Source organism: Myzus persicae, unplaced genomic scaffold (assembly GCF_001856785.1).
Source record: "Myzus persicae strain clone G006 unplaced genomic scaffold, MPER_G0061.0, whole genome shotgun sequence".
Classification (NCBI taxonomy): Eukaryota; Metazoa; Arthropoda; class Insecta; order Hemiptera; family Aphididae; genus Myzus; species Myzus persicae.
This window is the reverse complement of record NW_019104273.1, coordinates 16,856-38,560: the sequence shown is the minus strand read 5'-3', so window position 1 is coordinate 38,560 and position 21,705 is coordinate 16,856. Positions and strand designations below refer to the sequence as shown.

The following is a 21,705-nucleotide window of genomic DNA, read 5'->3' as shown; positions in this document are numbered from 1 at the left end:
TAATACTTTAGTTATTTCCAAACTAATATTAATTCGGACTGTTTTAAAACCACGTTTTCTAAAAAAATCTATAAACAAATTATTGAACTATTATTATTTATTACTGTTATAAAGTGGCACGAAAAAATGTAAAAAAATAAAATAATTTTGTACGAAAAAATCATCGATAAGAAATCAAAACTATACTGACGACAAAAATGTATTTATCGGACGAATATAATAATATAAACATCGTAAAAAAAGTCAAACATTACAGAAAGTAATGGACAACAAAGTAAATTAGTTTTGTAGACGGTCAATTTTATTTCCAAATGAACATCTCTCATACCTACTGCATAATATGAAATCTACTCGATTCCTATATTTTAGTTTGAAAAATACGATACTAACGAGTCTTAATTTTTTTTTAAAACTTTTATTTGAATTATTTAGCGCTCTGTGATAAAAAAAAATATATACGTGTAGTGGTTAAACTAAATTTGAAATCCACTTTATTGGTGCGCATCGCTTCTGATTAGAGTCTTTAAGTATGATATATAATAAGTAATAACATAACCACTAAAAAGATTATGTTCATACCTACTACTTTTTATTAAGAAAAACGTTCATGTTTTATACAGCATATTCTTTCATTTTAATATTTTATAAAAGATTTTAAATTCACACGATATTGAGAGCTTATAAACCACAAGGATAGAAAAATTAATATATTTAATAATTATCTATCTGTATCTATACATCATAAAATATATAGTTTATTATTGTGTGGTCGAATATTAACGTTGAAGTTAATTATTTAAATTGTTCATCTGTAATATTATAATATTGTCTAAATACCAATTACGAAAAATTTAATATTTTAATTTTAACTATAACATTATTAAAAACTTAAACACTACAAATCATTATTGTTATCAAATACCTATATACATGTACTGTTATATTTTCTTAACATTTATATTTTTCGAAATTTGAAATTATACTTATTTTATTTTCACATTGGTCATAAAAATATAATATTCATCTAATATTAGCATAAAACTACAATATACGGACTTACTATAATTTTTAATTTTTATGGCAACATCTAATTTAATTAATTACGTAAACATTTGAAGTTTAAAAGCTTAAAAAGATAATTTGGTACCAGTGTGACATTTTTGATATTTTTATCTGTTATATGAACTTAAAGTACTTTTTCAAATTGGCAAGCTTTTTAACCACAAATAGAACGATGAAATAAAAACTAAAATATGTAAACTTAAAATATTTATAAGCATACGCCTAGCTCAAAGAAGATCCAAAATACTTTTAAACCTGTACATTGTCTAGAAAAAGCCACGAAAAATAGTTGATGAACAATTCAAGTCTCTACAATTTATAGTTTCTACATTTTTATTTAATGTAAAAGCTAAAAAATTATATTTAAAAAACTTCCGACCTTGTAAAACCAATACATAATTCATTGCTACTGTGAGAATCCAATTTATTGGTTTTTAACTATGATACCATGTGAATTATAAGATATTACCGCCGACCGTAAGAAGTGTTCTGAAAGCACAGTCATGATATCCGTAGTGGTAGCTCGTCGTCGTTCCACATTAATTATAGTAGGTACTTTAGCACCTATATACGGTTCTCGTTCAAGTTATTTTCAGACTCGAATGAATTTTTACTGTTGTAAAATTGCGTTTTATAGAAATAAATTATTATCATTACACACATTATTGAACTGTTAATTATAATATTTTTATAAAGTGTAACTAAAATAACTTTCTTTATACTAGAAAATAATTCGTAAGAAATAAAAACAATATTGAAGACGAAAATTCGTAATCGGAGAAACGTATAAACATATTGTACAGAATATCTCCTGGGCAACGAAAAAAACGCATATTATGGAGCTTTGTAGCCGATCCATTTTAATTCCGAAAAAAATATTCAATATAATGTGATATATTATAATACATTGTATTATGTTATGTACCAATACGCGTCTTCGTAGAACATGTTTTGTTCGATTTCTACATTTTTTGGTTTGAATTTTAACAATACGATTACTGGTCTAAATACTTAATTATTGGTAAACATATATTTTAAGAGTTCAACTATTTAAATAATTGTTTGAATTCTATTTTTAATAAATTGTGCTACTTTAGTGATAATAAAAACGTTGTGATCATCAGGAAGATCTAAATTTTAAATTCTGAATTTCATTTAATACTGCCTACAAAAGTACAAACATCGGAGACGAAGTAAGTTATTTCAACTGAACTAAATTCAATGATCAAATGATTTTCTAAGAACAGCAACCGATCTATAAATAAAGTAAAATATTTAAATAATTAATAAGTAATTGCTTACCTATACCACTGTATAAATATCAGTATCTACTTAGAGTGCAAAGTTAATAATTTAACAAAAAATAATACATTTTTTCATTTAAGTCAGTATAGTACATAATATTAGGCATAATATTATTACACATGATTTTTAATTTTCATTAATGACCTACCTCAATTATTTAATAATCCCATACAAATCTTGGTTTACGCTGACGACGCTAAAGTGTATTGTCCAATTGATTCTATTGCAGATTCTGAACGTTTACAGATTAACTTAAATTTACTTTTTGACTGGTGTAACATTCATCACTTACAACTAAATATTACTAAATGTCAGGTTATTTCCTTTACTCGCTCCAAAAATCCAATTATTTTTAAATATAAAATCAACAATAATGTACTAAACAGAGTTCATGATATAAAAGATCTGGGTATTCATTTTGAACATGATTTATCATTTAAATTTAATCACATAACAGTATTGAATAAATCACACAAGATGCTTGGTTTCAAAAATAGAAATACGCAAGAATTTAAAAATGTATTTTGCTTAAAAAATTTATATTGTTCTCTTGTACGTTCTTCTTAAGAATTCGGCTCATTAATTTGGTCACAGAATTTATCGACTTATAGAAATGAACTTGAAATTGTTCAATATAAATTTCTAAAAAGAGTTGCATATATTAATAATATTCCTATATCTAGAGAATCATTTGATACAGCCCAGATTTCAATTGGTCTAGATACTCTTTCCGCCAGAAGAAAATTAGCAGATGTGTTATTTATATATGACTTATTAAGTGGAAATATTGATTGTCCATATTTATTGGAACAATTAGACATTCGTGTACCATCATATTTCTCTAGAAGTAAAGAATTATTTATTATTCTCTACCATCTGAAAAAATCTGGTGCTGATTCATTTTTCCCAAGCGCGTTAAATATTGCTAATAACATCTCCTCAGTAGATTCTTTAGATTTTTTTTCAACTAATCATATTAATTTTAAATACAATGCTTTGTTATTTTTAAGAAGTAGAGAATTATAAGCTAAAGAAAAAAAAAATATATCAGCATTTGTAAAATTTTTATGTAAACATTGTATACTATAATCCTATAATCCAATGTAATTTTTTTTCTCAATAAATTAATTATTAATTAATTTTCAATTATTATTTTTATCTATTTTTTTTAATGTTCACTTAATGTATTATTATAAAGGACTTAGGTCCGTTAAATTATTATTAAATAAATAAATAAATAAATAAATAAAAGTATACCTTACAAAATAATAAGTAATTTACTCAGAAAAATAATGAAACAAAATTAATTTATAAAACTAACATATACAGTGGATCTTTCATGAGATTGAAACAAAAATAAATGATAAATTTATAAAGCATATTAATTATCAATTTTGGTTAAAACATACACTTTGATATCACTAAGTGACAACAAAAACATGTAGTATAAATATTATTTTCTCTTCTCCTATAAAACTCAAAATTAAAAAATTGACAACTTTAATTTTTTGGTTTATCAACAGCAGACCTTGATACAACCCATTCAAAAACTATTGTTGGAATTTAACCTTTTTAAATAAAATTAATCATAAGAATTTACTTATTTGATGGATTTTGCAAAGTGATTGCAAACTGGGTGAATGCCGTTGACAAAAAGCGGAGGTCTTGAAAATCATCAGGTGTTGCAGGAAACAACTTTGCCTCACACAATGCATTCGCTCAGAACCTTGGAAGTTGAAATCTTGGGCAGCATTTGGAAAACTATGGAGTTAGCCTGTGTTATAATTAAACATAAGTGTTAAAAGATTATTATACTTTTACAATTTAAGAGAAAACGATTCACAATAATAAGTAGACATTTATTTCATTTATGAATTGGTAAAAAGAATATGCATTAATTAACAATTTCTTCCAAGTATATTCCTCTTAAGGTGTATGAAGGTACTGTTTTGCGTAATACTATTTTGTCAAGGTTTACCTGAGTAATGGAACATTTGTGTTGAATGGCCTCATTTGATGATAGTGCAGCTTACCCAAAGTCAATCTCTTATCATTTTGATCAGAGAATATTGGAGCAGTTGCCAGACACAAATGTTGAGATTTTTTTCTTCTAGATACCAAATAACTGTAAGAGTCAGACATAACATTTATTTATTTTTTGTGTTTGTTTTAATTTTTCTTTGTACTTACATTTAAGTTTCAGTATTTTTATTGTTATAATAAAAGAAGCCAGATTATCCCTTATGATTTCTGTAGTCCACCAAAAAGCAAAAACTATGATGTAAGTCTGAGGCATTTCCAAATTAAGGACTTCATATGGAAGCTTCTGAACTTCTGTTACAATACCTATAATTATAATACCTATTTATTTGATAACATCTAAGAACATTGAATAACATGTGCACATAAACAAATGATACTTTTCGATTGACTCTAAAGCATCTATAAAAAAACAAAATTGGGAACAATTATTGAAGACTAATTTACCGAGTTGTTAAATACATGTAAATCTGAACGATGAGCATATTTAATTGAATCGCTAATTTTATTTACAAGTGGAGTACATACCATTATCATTGTTTTCCATATCAACCAATGTATATATTTGTGATCATGACTAATAATGACTAATAAGGAGCAAACTGATGGTAAGAAGGGTGAAAGGAAAGTATTGGAAATTTAGTTTGCTAAACTTTAATGAGTTTTTCTTGTGAATGAGTGTGAAGTGAACTATTATTTTTAAAGAACTTGAATATTATTCATATAATCATACATTATTCAATTATCATGTGTCTTAAGCTAAGTATTGTTATATTTGATAAATACATAGTTATATAGTATGTGGTAAAAAACTCATGTTTGGAAAATGTTTGTCTCATAATCATATAATTTTGTTTAAATTTATATCAAATACAATACATTTTTACAAAAAAAAATAATATTAATTACCTTTATATGTAGGGACTTTCATTGTTTTTAACCTAATAGACAAATTAAATTTAAACTTAATAATATTATGTTTATCTGAAGTTTTGAATCATGACTAAATAAATTGGTAATCACAGATCCATTTCACAATAGAAAGTGGCGGAGTCTTCAGCCTAAAGTACATAATTATTTTAAACTTATTTAATGAATAAATAGTATGTATACTTCATATATGGTCAGTCTCAGTAGGTCAAAACATTCTTTTGGAATAAGACTTGGCTACACCGGAACAAGATTCTACATGGTCCGTTTCATTATCACATTCACTGAGATCATCCATCTCAAGTAGATTTGAGTACAACATTAAACTGGTTAAACATTCACTTTCTTACAACAAGCTCTTTACCATACCTCCTTGAGAATTTGTATTATCAGAATAAACAAAAGCTGAGTATTTTCCCAGAATGAACCACCTTAAATTAAATCATTTTTAGTAAACATTATAAGTTTTCTCACAAAAGTACAGTTTCTTAGGATATTTTTAGTGAAATTATTTTAACAGATCAAAACTGCACTTGCCTGTCAAGAGCCGTTATATTATTACTGGAAGAACCAACCATATTCTTCAAAAAACTGAATAAGTCCCAATCATATCTTGATTCAGTATTTTAGTAGTAATATATTGCAAAAAATATTTGCTTTTCAAATATTCTAGTAAGTTCTTCAATGACTTATTTCATACTAGTATACCTGCATAATAACACAATTTATAGTATTACAAACTAATGTTTTAAAACAGAAAATTTCATGTATTGACCTTTTTTGAGAAGGGAGTAGTGTTTTTTTCTATTTACTTGCATTTCCTGAATGAGGCTGGTCATTGTATTCAATAATTCCTGTTGATTGACCCTATCGAGTCCAAAACTTGGAACACCTCATCAACTGAATGTTGTGTTGAACAGATCAAGCCATTTATTAGATAGCAAAATCAATTCCGAAGCCTTTTTCAAATAAAATTAAATTTGTTAGTTATATAAGTTAGATAATAAATATTTTTAAAATACTTACATCTTTCCAGTTCAATGAATCTATATAGTTGTTACTTGTTTCCCAAAAAAAGCAAGAGCTTTAGAAACTGTATCGGAAAACACATTTGCAGCTAGTTTGACATTCATCCTTCCAGTTCCTTGTACTTCAATATGCCTTTCAGTCAATTTAGGTGCCAATTTTATAATCTGATCTCCTTAAACCAATTGCTATAAGTTTTTGAAAAATTGATTTACCAACATAGTTTTCATAAAGAACTATGGACCCAATAGAAAAAAATGATTATATTAATTGTTCCTATTGTATCTGTAGCTAGATAAACAAATTTTCATGTAAATGAGTAATGACAACTGGGCGTCTGGGCACTTGCCAATTTTAAGAGTTTTGAGGTTTCTGGCGTTTCTGCAAAAACATGAATAGTATAGTATGACCAGAATAGGTGAATTTCAGTGTTGCCACGTTAAAGACATTTAACCTCGACAACACCAGAATAGGTGGAATCCAGTGTTGCCAGGTTAAAGACATAGATCCACGATTTAGAGAAGATAAGGTAAATAGTGATACCACAGACCCAAGATAATATAAATAGAAGCACGGTCTTAAACATGATATAATAAACTAGGTATGATATCAGCGGACGTATTTATGTTTTCTGTTGCGCAAATATGGCGCTGGTCTTTCGCCAATTTTCATTGGTTTAAATATTATCATAATATCAAACTTTTTTGGCGGTATTTTTTGTTTTGGAATTTAATCATGATTAAATTATCACATTAAAAATATTCAATTTTTGATTTAATAAATTTTAATAAGTACTTCTGCTATTAAATATTTACTAAATTATAATTTATAATGCCAGTTTGTGTATTTGAAGGCTGTATGAGCGGCAGCAAGCAAAAAAATTTAGTTAAACCCAAAAATGTACACTTACATAGGTTTCCTAAAGATGTAAATCTGAGGAATAAATGGTTAAATCAAATAACACGGGGTTCATCTATAAAAAATGTTAATTTTGAAAAAGGTATGTATAGTAGGGGATCAGGTAAGAGTACAATGTTACAATGTAGTGATTATTATACAAATATAATATAATTGCATGCATGAGAGCGTGCAAAATTGAACACTTACAGGCCTATTTTTCCTTATAAGCGACCTACAGTTTACTTGGTACTAAATAAAATACGATTTATAAGATTAACACCTGATATTGTAAAATCAAAAGAACTTATTATCTGTAAAAAAAACTTTTATTTTAAAATATGCTGTAGCTGTTGTGTGTTCATTACATTTTGGTCCACAACACATGGTGGAAAAGCCACTTGTGTTTGATGGTATTGCCTCACCTAAATGTGCAAGGAGATTAAAACATGATGCTGTTCCATTAAGGTATTTAGTATACTATCAAAACCATGATATAATAAACAGTTAATATAGTTTATTATATCATGGTCTTAAATACAGGTCGGGCAGCATCGCGTTCTTATATATCATTAGTTTAAAAAAAAGTTTTTCAAAATTAAAAGAAGAAAAAGTAAACTGCTTGATTAAGGAGTAAGGACCTTCCTGGGAATCAGCAAGAAGCTATCAAAATGTGCTTTAAAGCATGTTCAGCCCAATCCGGTCATGGTGTAAGATATACTACTAATTGGGTGTTTGAATGTATTTTGATGAAAATTAAAAGTCCTGCTTTATATCAAAAACTGTGCAGGGAAAAAATATTGCCTTTACCATCAACTGTGACTTTACAACGGTACATAAAAAAATTAAAACCAGCTTATGGATTTCATACTAGTACTTTCCAAATGCTTGAAGAAAAATCTTAAAATATCAAAAGAGCAGAGCGTCATGGTAATTTTGTCACATAAAAAATTAAATGTAAAAAAAAATGATTTTAAATAAATTGTTTAGGTTGTTTACTTCTAGATGAGATGTCACTTTCGCCTTCAGTGACATTTAATAAATCTACTCTGAATGTTGATGGACTAGTTGACTTGGGTAAATATACTCCAGAATGATATATGAAAACGAATTAGGCGATCGTGCCTTAGTGTTCATTTATCCACCATATCAAAGACCATGGATTCAAGCAATTGGAACATTTTTAAATATAGGTGCAGCTCCTAATGAAGTCCTTCAAAAGCTTATAGTTGAAGCAGTGATACTGTTAGAAAAATCAGGATTTAAAGTACACAATGTTGTTACTGATGGAGGTCCTTGGAATAGAGGCATGTGGAACTCATTTGTTATAACAAATACAAATGTCAGTTGTCAACATCCAATAGATTCTGAAAGAAGGTTATGGTTTATATCCGAATTTCCACATTTGATTAAAACTATGTGGACAAGAATACTTAAAAATAAAATCCTGAAGGTAGGGTATAATTTTTATTTATTAATCAAATAAAAAGCCTATTCGATACAATTATTAATTTACAATAATCTTCTTTCTAAATTATTAATCTATTTATAGACTCCTGAAGGTTACATAAAATTTGAGTATTGGAAATATATAGTTCAACACGATGAACCAAAACGTATTAAACTTTGTTACAAACTAACAAAATATCATTTGTTCCCTCAACATTTCCAAAAAATGAATGTTAAAATGGCCATGGTTGTGAGTTATTTAATAAAATGTGTATTACAATTTAACAGTATTCAAAAAATTATACATGATTGTATTTGAATTAGTTTTTCAGTGAAACAGTAGCTGATTGCATGGAAGAATTATTAAATAGAGGAGACATAAATTTCATTGGTTGTGAACCTACAGTAAAATTTTTAAGAAAAATAAATGATTTAGTAGATGTATTAAATTCAAATACTGAAAAACGCAGTCTACAAGCTGACTCAAATTCTTATAGCAACAAAGTAGATAATATACATATTTGCTAAAATATATTAAAAGAGATATGTTTTTTTTTAAATTTAGATACTCAGTGATTTTAAAAACTATATTGAAACTTGGATGCTTGAAATTCAAGACAAAAATCGTCGATTTACCAGTCAAACTGAAGGAGGTTTGATAGTTTCTATAAAAGGGACTTTGGATCTAATTCAATTTTTGAGTCAGAATGTGGGTTATAGATATCTAATGACGAAACGAATTAATCAAGATGCATTAGAGGTACCTATTAATTTTGTATAATATAAAAAATGATATTAAAAATTTTAAAAACTTATAAAATTCATTATAGATAAGTCACAGATACAATTTTTTAAAGTATTTACTGATTTTGATCACTTAAATGTATTGAGTTAAAGGTTTATATTTGTTATGGTAAATTTTTATACTTTGTGCTACAAATAATTAATTTTATATATTTTAATTTTTAATTAATATTAATAAATACACCTTGCATAGAAGATTCACTTGTCATGCTGGTATGTTGTGATTGGTTGAATTGAGTGTGACGTCAAAATAGTACAAATCTTTTTATTTAATATCCTCGATTAAGTATTCAAAACATTGATTCAAAAGTCAAAACTTAGGTTGTTAATTGTTACTTATTAGTTATTAGCACAGATTATAATAAAAAGTTTAATATAATTCGTGTTATTACGTTTAAAACACTACCTATGTTGTAAACAACTTATTTTAAATATTTGTTTCAAACCTATTGATGATTGGTTAAAACACTTAAAACAAATAAAACGTAATATGTTTAAAACAGTGTAAAATCTTAGTGAGTTTTGTATTTTTTTTTCAAATAATAGGTATACTGTTTGAGATGAACAATTGAAAAAAAAATGAAAAAAGTACACCATCTGGCAAAACTACTGAAGGAATAAAGAAATAACAATACATTTTACTTCAATTTGCATTAAGTTATTAACTACATAAATTATTAGATTATTTTCATTGCTTTTTCATTTATTTTTTGAATATTATTTATTTATATGATATTAATACATAAATAAGTGAACACCATCATATTATTACAGGTATTATGAAATTTTGAATTTGTGTATTGGTACCTAAGTAAAAATTTACTATATTATAACATGCAAATTAGTCAATTCTTAAAATTATTAGCCAACTGCAGTACCTATTTTTTGAAACTTTTAAAATAATTATTTTAACAAAAAACATAATAAGACATAAAAAATATTAACAAATTGTATACACAAATATCATCAAAGAATATAGTAGTAAATAGGTAACTTATAATTTCACCTAACCTTACATGACTGTATATATATATATATTATAATTTATAATTAAGTAATTATTTTTTTCATTTTTTTATACTTTTATCTTTCAATGTCTGCATTATAATTTTTTCTTTTTTTCAATTTAAATATTTAATACTTATACAAATCCTTTGAAAAATGTATGCTTTTATTACTTTTTCGGGAAAAGCAGTTTTTTTTTCATTATTTTATCAGTTAGTATTTTAGAAATATTTGGCCTATCATTTAATTGTTGTTTTTCATTACAGATATTAAATTCAGTTTCGATCAATTTTACCACTTGCACCCATTCATCAGAAGGAGTAGTCAGGCCTTCAAATTACAAATGATCTAACCAACTAGGAAGAGGGTTTTTATGTTCTTTGTTTGCTTTTGTTATGAAACCTAATTCAGAAAACTCACTTTCAAACTTTCTAGCTATCCACCCAGCTACATATTGAAAACCATCTACTTCTGCAATATTACTTTTAGGATTAACAGTTATATTCTCTTGAACCAATGAGGCGGATTTTGATGTTGGCAAATTAAATATATCTTCGATATCTTGCCCTTCTGGTACTCTATTATAATCAGTATTGTCTTGCAAAAACTATTGTGGATCATCTATGGACACTGGAACCAGTGGAACCTAAACAATAAAATAATAAATTATAATTTTGTATTTTAGTTAGGTACATATTATTATCGTCAGATATTATATTAACTCATTATTTGTATTATTACTAGAGCAGTTTTCATTAATGTGGCCATCAGAAACTCATCTAGTTCATTGTTTACAGTGTTTGAACGAGATACTACAATGCCAGTTGTATTTCTTAATATCATCATACAAATTCTGTACAGCGCATTTTAGGATGTTGGGTGATCATTAAATCTACCACTAGTACTTAACTCTAAAAAAAAATTTCCAAAGCATCCTGATTCAGCCTTCAAGTTAGAATGTATTCTAAATTGTATTTTTGATGAAGGTATTCATAAAGGTTTTGCAATGAGGTACTAGATATAATGACTTCTTTTTCAGATATTTCCATACTTTTTTTTTTAAAGTATACTCAGCATTAGCTTGATTTGCATTTACTTCAGATTTTGACAATACTCGTATTTGATAACTTTTTCTAATATTTTTTTTTTTGTTCTTTCAGGTGTAAAGCAAGTGGCATTTTGATGGAATTGCTGCCCATATCACATGCATTAGATGAGTTCATTACACCACTTGTTTTTTAGTTTTATGAAATTACCAGTATTAACAGCCATATTTTTATCTGTTCCTGGTAAATAATGTTTCAATGCTGTTCCAGTAGAATGTGACATCAATTGTGCAGCAACTATGTTGGCAAAGGGACAGTGAAGTCAAATACTAATCTTGGGCTGAGTGGAGATATTGTGATTAGTTTATCTGAAATAATACCTAAGAACAAGAAGTTCAAGCTGAGTTCCGACAATTGGTTTACTTCTTACAATTTGGCAGTAAATTTTTGTTCATTACCTTATATACCATTTACTTTTTTATATTAATATTTTAATGTGATAAATTGATAAAAATGTGATGTTTTAATATTTTACAAGAAATAAAGTTATTTTTTGAAAAGTTTAAAATGATTACCCCTATGTTCCCAATGATGCCACATGGCATCAAGTCTGGAAAACTTCTTGAAAATCATAAAAAGTATGTTTTTCATCTTATTTGAGTTCAATATGATAATATAAGAAAAAAAAACCATACAATTTTAAGTATTTCTAGTAATGGGCCTGAAAGGGTTAAATAGTTAGATATTATAATGAATTATCATCAACATAATGTTTTAACTTTAATGAACTATTTATCGTCTAGCGAAATTTATGATGATGAATTGATTAATTACATTATAAAACAGCCTGTTATAAGGTTAGTTAGGCTATTAAAATATAATAATATTCACATAAAATCTACTGTACTTTGGATTTTGGGAAAAGTTTCATAAGAACATTTGACAATAGTAGTCGTAGCATTGGAAGTTATTTTATTGAGCTTGTCTACTTCTTCATTTTCCAAATCTTCACTTATATTATTCCAATCATAAGTTTGACGACACTGATTATCCTTAACATTTTGCTGATTTATTTACTTAACTGAAGTACCTACAGAAGCTTATATTTCTAAAACAATATAAAAACAGCATGTTAATATTTTTTTTTTTTATTAACTAAAAATATTTTTTGACGAGGCATACGTAATAATAAAATGCATAATTGGAATTTGGAGAACATTACCATGTTAGAGTCTTAGTGAAAGGATGGTGCCCCACATTGTTAATGCCAATGATAAAATGTATAAGAAAACTATTTACATACTAAACAAAACTTATTTTTTAGAAAAGTACTTATTTGTTGTGAAAAATAGATAAATAAGATGTGTTCAAATCTTATGTAAGAAGGCGGAAAGTGCTCTGCTGTACAGTAGATTACAAGTGGGTCACTGGTATGGATGGTGTTAAATTTGAATTCAATGATTTAAATCATTGTAGGCGAAAAACGATTCTGAGCGAAGACGGTCTGTCAGCCTATAATATTACTAAAAGTTTCAAGTACCTACGAAAATATTAAGTGGAACATTGTATTAAATATTTTGAAAATTTTATGGTGTGTAGAAAATGCCAACTTAAACATTCCGTGAAAATTTCATGTATCTATGAGCAAAAATTCCCGTTTTCCTTAATTTTTTGTTTGTATCTCGTTGCTTTTGAAAACTATTGGGAATTTCAAATTTTGACCTCCCGATTGCACAATCTAAATTCACTTTCCAACCAGAAACGTTGTTATTAGAAATAACGAAGCACTTTTACTACCAAAAACCGTGATGACAGAAACAAAAATTAAAAAACACACATGTCATCATTGTAAAATCAATACATCGCTCCGCTCAGAATCTAAAATAGACCATTATAAATCACAAAAATAAATTTAGTTTACCTCTTTGGTATTGAAATTGAAATTTGAACAAAACTGTTTTTCAGTTCTTCCACATTTAGTTCAATAATATCTAGTTCTACACAATTAGTCAGAAACTCCATTAAGGTTGGAATACAATCATTAGTATCTAAATTAATCAAGTTTTAGGTCATAAAGTTGCATTTAATTATATCAGTTTTTATGTACAATAGATAGGTATACTCGTAGGTATAGATGGTATTCATATACTAAAAATACATTTGAACTTCAAGAATTAATTTGTTTTTTCTTTTTACATTGTTTGTGTTTTTTCCTGTGTAGACCATGGTGTCATAATAAAGTCTTTATTTCCACTCCATCAAAAATTATAGTACATTCAATAGAAAAAGATAAGTGTGAACTATCGGTGACCTAATAGCGATTCCCGAAGAATAATTTCATACATCGTTCACTGATCTGTACTTAGCATATAAATTTATAGGAACTATTTCATTGAACATGTAATGTGTGTGAAGCGATATAATTTTTTTCAGATTGGTGGTCCCTTAAAAATAATTCCTTGTAATAAAAATACTGCCTAGCGCGATGTTGTGCGCATTGACGAAATACTTGAAGACGACTGGTGTGACGACGGTGGAGGTAGCCAAAGAACACCGAGCGAGCTAACACAGCCATCGGAATCGGCGGTGACCGGAGGCTTGACTTGACCGGCGGGATTGCCATTGGACGAAAAATGGAGACAATCTTCGGACCGCGGAGCAAGGCACCGGGATCCTGATACTCTCCGATTTCCGCCCAGGCGTCTGCGTCACATGTGGCCGTCCAGGAGTCGCGCAGCACCGTACCCTGAAACGTTATCAGTTTTTCACGGGCCTGGAGGTGCTGAAGTCCGTGTTCCTAGCTTCGTTATCTATCGCTCACCCGTTGTATTTTGCAGTCCCCACCACCGCCGAAGTGCACGCAGTCATCGTCGTGGTACCGTCGGGACGGAGTCGTCGTCTATCGCTCCGAGGGCCACCGAAGAAGCCGGGACCGTGCCGAACCGCCCGACGGTCTCGCATGTCGACTGTCGCGAGAGCGTGCGACTCTGACCACTGCAGCTATCCCGTCGAACCACAGGAGGTAGTAGAACGTATTTCGGTGGCTCACCGCCGGACACCGTAAAGTGCTCTGTCGCGTACCTACCCCTCCACCACGTCACCACCGTCTCTTCATGATGTTCTTCAGCTGAGGGGGAAGGATAGTAGGGAAACTGCGGACAAATTATGATTCGATCTCCCAAAGTGATATATACCTAAACACCAATGCATACTAAATATTTTGTACTTTGTAGTGATTGGATCCAAGTAGTAAGGATTATAGTCTAATCCAATCAAAAGCATATCACCTGGAACCGATATTTATTATTTTCTAGGCTTAGTGATTCACAAATTCACAATCATTGTGATTTTCCTATTGTTATTGTAAAAATACTACAAAATTTGTTGACATTAAATTTCTTTATTCGTTGTAAGCTTATTGTCACTTATTGGTGCTTTTTTGTTAAAGTTCAAGGTAAATTATTACAAAATCTTAAAAGCATTTGTTGACTTAACTAGTTACTTATATTAGTTTATAACTTCTTAACTTATTCAGTAAAATGTTTGTTGTTGTAAATGCACTTTGGTGTTAATTATAAGGGAAAATTATATGTTAAACTCGAACCTTAAATAACATTTTAACACATGAATATTGTGATATATAGGTACCTAAATCTTATGATTTATTAAAAGTAATATTTTTGTATAAAATTGCATTTATTCTATTCGAATTTATATTATTTTTGTAATCAATACGATATCCAAGGATACGCTTTATGTTTGAAACATAACTTGCGGTTTATAATTGCGATTTACAATATCACTCAATAACCCATGCTCTATATGTACCTTGTACGGTTGTACCTATAAGAAGTTAATTGAATTTAACAGTTATAAGTATTCGTGTTAGCTTATTACCAGCTATTACATATTAGAAAAATTCATAGCGATGGATTTCGAACCAGCGGAATTCATACCTGTTTGGGAAGAATCGTAAGTAGTGTTATCGATATAAACTTTAATCTGGTTAAACGCATACACTGCACTGTTTATTATTTAATTCATTAACTTTTATACGTAGAGCATTTTTTTGGGGATGTAACGAAGATTTAAAATTTAAAATTCTATTTCAGTCCAGAAGTATATTACGACCCGGTGATACTAGAACAGGAATTAGATCAATTAAAAAAGGAATATTCCGAGATAAAGTATCGGTGCTCGGAACTTGAAGAAGAAAATACACTATTAAGAACAGATATAAAAACAAAAGAAAAAGAAAAAACAGACCTACATCATTTATATAAGGTAGGTACTAGGTACTCATTTAAATTATAATTCAGATAGTTGCCTACACATACCGATATTTACTGTTAACACATCTTCAACAAACAACAAATATTCTGTATTGCTCTATAGGTATTTCTATAATTTTTCTTGCGTGTGATTTAAATTGCATTCAAGTGTGTACCCTTGTATTTATTTAGTTAGCTCGACAGCATACAAATATGGACCAATTATGTTTATTTAATATTAAATATAACATTGTATTTTATTTTTTAGGAAAATTCTATCAAATTACCAAATATTCAAGCAAAAGTCGTGGAATTAAATAAGGAAATCAACAAGCTTACCACTGATAAAAAAAATTTGTTAATGGCCAACGGAAATTCGAAAGAAAAACGTGAAGAATTGGAAAAGAAATATAAAGAAGTTACGGAGAGTAATAAAGCTTTAATGGTAATAATATAGCACGATTCAAATACAAATTATTTCCACGATAAGTGGATTAAATATAAAATAAACATTTAGATAACGAACAAGAAGCTTGAAAAAATTAACGCGAAGTGTAAACTAGAAAAAGAACAAGAAATCAAGGAAAAACTTCGGGCGAAAGCTGAAAATGACAAAACAAAAACAATGATTGAAGAACTTGAAGTGATTTCGAAATTTTAAAAAGTAATACAATTTTTACACTTTTATCATTTCAGATTGAGAACAAAACACTGAAAACACAGATTAGTAACCATGCAGACGAATTACGTTGCAAAGAAATGCAAATTACAGGATTGGCAAGGGCCAATAAAATTCTTGAGACTAAGGTTGAGAATGTATTGGTAAGTTACATAACTATGTATCCGAATTTTCGAATATCTAACGATTTGTGTGTTATGATGTTTGATATAAATTAAGTATTTCACAAACCAATATTTTTACAGAACAAATTAACAGATTATGAAAAACGTGTAACAGTTCTGGAAAAAAAAATAAAAACTATGTATAAGGAATGTTCAGAGTCAATACTTCGATATTCGAGTCTGCTTAAACAAAACAATAGCTTACAAAAAAAATTGGTTTTTATTTTGTTTAACATTTTAATTATTAAACATAATCAGAAAATAATTAACTTGGTGCAAATTTTATTTAGGACGAAGCAAATGAATTATTGATAACGATCGATGAATTTAAAGAAAATGAACGTGGATTATACAAGCAAATGAACACGTTTAAACGAATAATATTAACAGAGCAATTGGAGAATAAGAAATTAATCGAAATCGCTGTAATTAAAAATAATAACAATTTTATTTCAGAATTTATATACATTGCGTGAAATATATAATAATACGTATTCTAGCATCAATTGGAGAAACAAAAAACAAGATTTATATACACAGGAGAAGACATAACTATAATAAAGCGCAAATTAGAAGAATGTATGAAACTCAATCTTAATCTGTCGAAGAGATTCAGTAATCTCGACTGTCCTTTCGTAAGATATTATCTAAGCGAGTTATTAGATAGTATAGTCATTAGAATCTTAAAAAATAACATTTTTCGTTATTAATATTTAATTCAAAAGTATAAATTCGTATAACTTCGATATTTATAAATATTTTTATTTTATTAAGTACACAGATTCAATTTAAAAGTATATTGTTCGTAGCATAAAGTAAATATATTTTGTATATTGTTTGATAAAATGCGAGTAGGTCCATTTTATTTTATAAAATTTAAAAAATGTCTTTTGACCTCCCCTCGGAGTGATAGTTGATATTAAAGTATAGTAATACAAATTGTATTTTATAGTATCAGTCAAAATATGGTAAAATTGAAGACAAGGAACCGGCAATAAAATGCGGTAAATTCCATAACTATAATTTACCATCTATATATTATCGATAATAATTATAAACTGAATTTGTATTTAGCCATTTACAATATATAGTAGTTAATTAATAATAACCTCATGATCGTATTATGAAGTCGAGACAAAAAGTACAATTTGTACTTTAAATGCTAATCTAAATGTTATATTGAAATACAATTAATATCAATTTATAAACTGAATGCTGGTGTGTATAGAGTTGGTGGTCAAAATAATATTCTTATAGTTTAAAATAAACTAAGAATTTTATTCAATGCTAAAAATATCCTACATGTAGTTTAGCACCTTGAATATGAGCGTAAATTGTGTATACATCTGACCGCATGGATATTAAGTATTTTGAATGATTTTAATGGTAGACACTTACATACATATTCTATGATTGTTTTCAGTTGTCACGTTTTAAATGTTGGATTAATTATTTATTTCAGGTTCAATAAAAGAAAGACATTACGAAAATAAAATATTTGCTCTGGAACAAGTGATCAAAAGGTATACTTAACCTTGTATTATACTTGATGAAATGCAATTAAAATATACGTCCTATTTGTTGTGTTAAATAGATTACATTTAAAATATGACAGCCAAGAGAAAAAACAGCTTCAATATCGAGGCGTAGTGATTAAAAGCTTGTATGATGTAAAAAAAGCAGTAGATAGAGAAAAAGCTACAAGAGCCTTGCTCGAAAAACAAAAATATAATATAATCTATGATAAATTAGAAGTCTTAGGTAGAGATTCAAAGATTAAAAAACTACAGGTAACAGTATGAAACAATAATATCATGTCAGTTTTAATGAATAATAGTATAGAAGTACCTATATTGTTTTAATAGATTCAAAAGGAAGATTATGATCATAAATGTAAATTACTAAATAGACAATCAACGTTGCTTTGCAGACGAGTAAGAAATGATTTTAAGAGAATGGAGTCCATGAAAAAAAGTACGTACTATCTTATCATTCAAAAATTTGTTGAATATAATATAAGTGTTGTCAATCATTGCTTATTTTTATTTTTACCAGACATCTGGAGAGCAAATAAAGTTTTTGAAGGCGTGGAACAAAAAAATGATGAATTACGAAATAAGACTGAACAGGCTGAGAAATTAGAGGAATCTATGAAAACGCAATTAGAATTTAATATCAAATGCCAAAAACGACAACAATTAGAGGCAAACCAAATGAAAGCTACCATTGAAGAGGTAAAAATATTTTCTCAAAATAACCTGGAGTGATTGACTTTCTGACGATCTCCGTATTTAATACATTTTAGTATTATACATTAATACAATGTTTTCTTGTTGAAAATAACTATTTACTCATACATTTTGTACGTAATATTACTTAAATAAAGTGTTCATTGGAGTATGTTAAACTTTAGTTTGAGAAAAAAATCCATAAAATGCAAGAAGAGTTGAATAATACTAAACAAAAAAACAATGAATTGACAAACGCAGTTGCACGATTTCAGACGTCAAGCGAATTTGATAAAAAAATTCAATCGAAAAATATTAACGAAGCAAAAATTGAAATCGGAAAATTGGCAGTTGAAAATAAAAAATTAACGTAATTAGTATCTTTTATGTTTAATATTGTTTTTATAAGACAAATTAAATAATATTATATTTGAACGGTTAATTAAGTAACAACCGAATGCATATCTATTTTTAGATTTGAAAACAAATGTCTTTCGAAGTTGAAGGACGAAAATAAATTATTACAATCCAGATTAATGACTGGAGAACGGAATTTGTTATACCTTCAAACGAAATTTGATAAATTGTACAACGAGAAACAACGCCAGATAAATGCATCGAGAATACCCAAGTAATTAAAAAAATTTCTTATAATATCCTAAATTATAAATTGTATTGTTCAATGTGTGTTGCAGATTGTAGTTGCAAAGAAGATGAAAGTCTCTTTTCCAGTGTTGTTCAAGCACAAAATGTCCATGGTTTTAGATTATACATTACTTATTGTTATACTTACATTTAATAACATAATAAACGTATATATAAAATTAAATTAAATACATATTAAATGCCTAATTTTTTGAATATTTAACAGACTCAAAAGTAATTGACCTTTTGAATTTACCATATTTTACCTATAACATAAGTGGGCTTGTTTTAAACTTCTTAGATGAATTATACGAGTATGTTGTTAACTCATCGATTGGACATTTGAGTTCAGATGTGTTAAAATGAAAGACGGCGTGATAGATGTTTAAGTTATTTTGTTAGGACAATGAAAATAATAGAATCCATAAAAGATTTTTAAGAGCAATTCCATGGTAGTGGCAATCATAATAAACTAAATCGTGTAGTTAAATTAAATATGTATATAACTCTATGTTGAGTTAAAAGTATATATGAAGTCTAATATAGCTATAAGTGATATGAACTATTGACAGGATATGTGAGTATTTGTACTTCTCTTCCTATAGGTACCAATAACAATACGATGCTGTTATAAAATATAAATACATACGATCCATTATCCAAGGTGCAACAATTAATGTTGAATTCGGTTAAATGCTTTTAAGTATACGTTTAACAACAATAAAATTATTTGTAATATTTATTGTTTTAAAGGCAGTTTCAAAAACAAACATACATTATTTTGGAGTTTGTTTCACTGATTTAGAGCCCCCGACAAATAGGCTGAAGTAATAAAATTGAAAAAATCCAAAGACCTTTTATTAGAATGATTGCCTTTGAATTAAATGTGTGTGGTTTACCTATTGTCGAAGTCGAGACCAATATAAAATATCCGCTTTAGAAAAAAGGAGTGATTACGTCTTTTTTATATAAGCTATTAAATAGTACTGTCAACTGTCTTGAGCTCTTGAGTCTCAGTAGCCTTCACCCTTAGTTAATACTAAAAATAATTCATTATTTCATACTGCACAGCAATTTTGTTCTCCATTGTCGTCCCATCAGTAAAATTCTAAATTATTGAAACAATAATCTATCTAAAAAATATATGAATACAGAAATTTTTTAAAAACATTTTAAGTTCAAATTTGGACAAAATTACATATCAACACACAGAATAATGGTTATCACTTTGTTGTAAATCGGTTCCAAAACAGCCCAATTTTACATAGGTATATTTAATATTTTTCCAGCGTCACTGATAATTTAAGAATAATATTAATTCAATTTACCGGCTAACATATGAATCATAAGTAACAACAATGTAAAATAGCCTAAACTGACACACCGTCTCCGCTCAGAATCGTTTTTCATAGGTATTCAATGATTTGATATCATTGAATTCAAATTTAATACCATCCAACCATTCATTACAGCGACCACTTAATGTACGCCTAATGTACAGCAGAGAGACATCCACTTACCCGATTTTTTAATAGAAAAATTCAAATTATAACAAAATGTTCAAAAAACATAGATCCGAGATTTTCAACCAGCAACCTCCCCCTAAGTTGATGATCGAAGCATTTTTTCTACTCTCTTTAGTCGCTAATAAAAAAAAAACCCTCATCGTTGTAAAATCAATACAAGCTTCGCTCGGTTCAGAATTTTAAAAATAGATGTAGGTACTTGCAGCAACATATTATTTTGTTTTGTATTGTTTTATTGCTATAGTTATATTCGACTAGAATACACCAGTGAATCTACTACTTAATCCGATCTATATAATAATATATCTATAGTATACCTAATAAATAATAGTATACAATTATGTACATCGTTAGTTGTCACTCGTCACTCGTCACTATAGTCAACATTACTCGTTAGGTACCTACGACCTACGTAATATAAGTGTGTATTTAGTCATATTATTATTATTAAAAATATATTTAGTGAGTACTATATAATTATGATAAACTATATTATTATTATTAAAAATATATTTAGTGAGTACTATATAATTATGATAAACTATATTATTTGAATTGCATGGTGCAATAAGTACCAAACACATTTTAAGACGTATTCAGAATTTGAACTGTGCCAAGTTCGTTTTAC

General features: G+C 28.0%; 1 protein-coding gene, 1 long non-coding RNA gene and 1 pseudogene across 2 annotated transcripts; 1 reads left to right on the top strand and 2 right to left on the bottom strand.

The window, feature by feature from the left end:
- Nucleotides 1-3,707: 3,707 nt before the first annotated feature.
- LOC111040756 lies at nt 3,708-4,938 on the bottom strand (annotated as a pseudogene).
- Nucleotides 4,939-5,338: 400 nt separating this feature from the next.
- Nucleotides 5,339-6,904, bottom strand: LOC111040759. Its single transcript, XR_002605237.1, has 4 exons — nt 6,364-6,904; nt 6,113-6,296; nt 5,521-6,045; nt 5,339-5,468 (listed from the first exon to the last, which is right to left on the bottom strand). It is a non-coding gene; the product is annotated as an uncharacterized LOC111040759 (long non-coding RNA).
- An 8,588-nt stretch (nt 6,905-15,492) lies between these two features.
- LOC111040755 (myosin-4-like) lies at nt 15,493-19,676 on the top strand. The gene is made up of 16 exons (XM_022324770.1): nt 15,493-15,536; nt 15,671-15,848; nt 16,104-16,280; nt 16,353-16,478; nt 16,532-16,657; nt 16,760-16,894; nt 16,969-17,103; nt 17,179-17,313; nt 17,631-17,682; nt 18,141-18,201; nt 18,273-18,468; nt 18,544-18,652; nt 18,734-18,912; nt 19,092-19,276; nt 19,382-19,537; nt 19,602-19,676. The coding sequence occupies exons 1-16, from the start codon at nt 15,493-15,495 to the stop codon at nt 19,606-19,608; spliced, it is 2,001 nt and encodes a 666-aa protein (XP_022180462.1). The 3' UTR covers nt 19,609-19,676.
- Nucleotides 19,677-21,705: the final 2,029 nt, after the last annotated feature.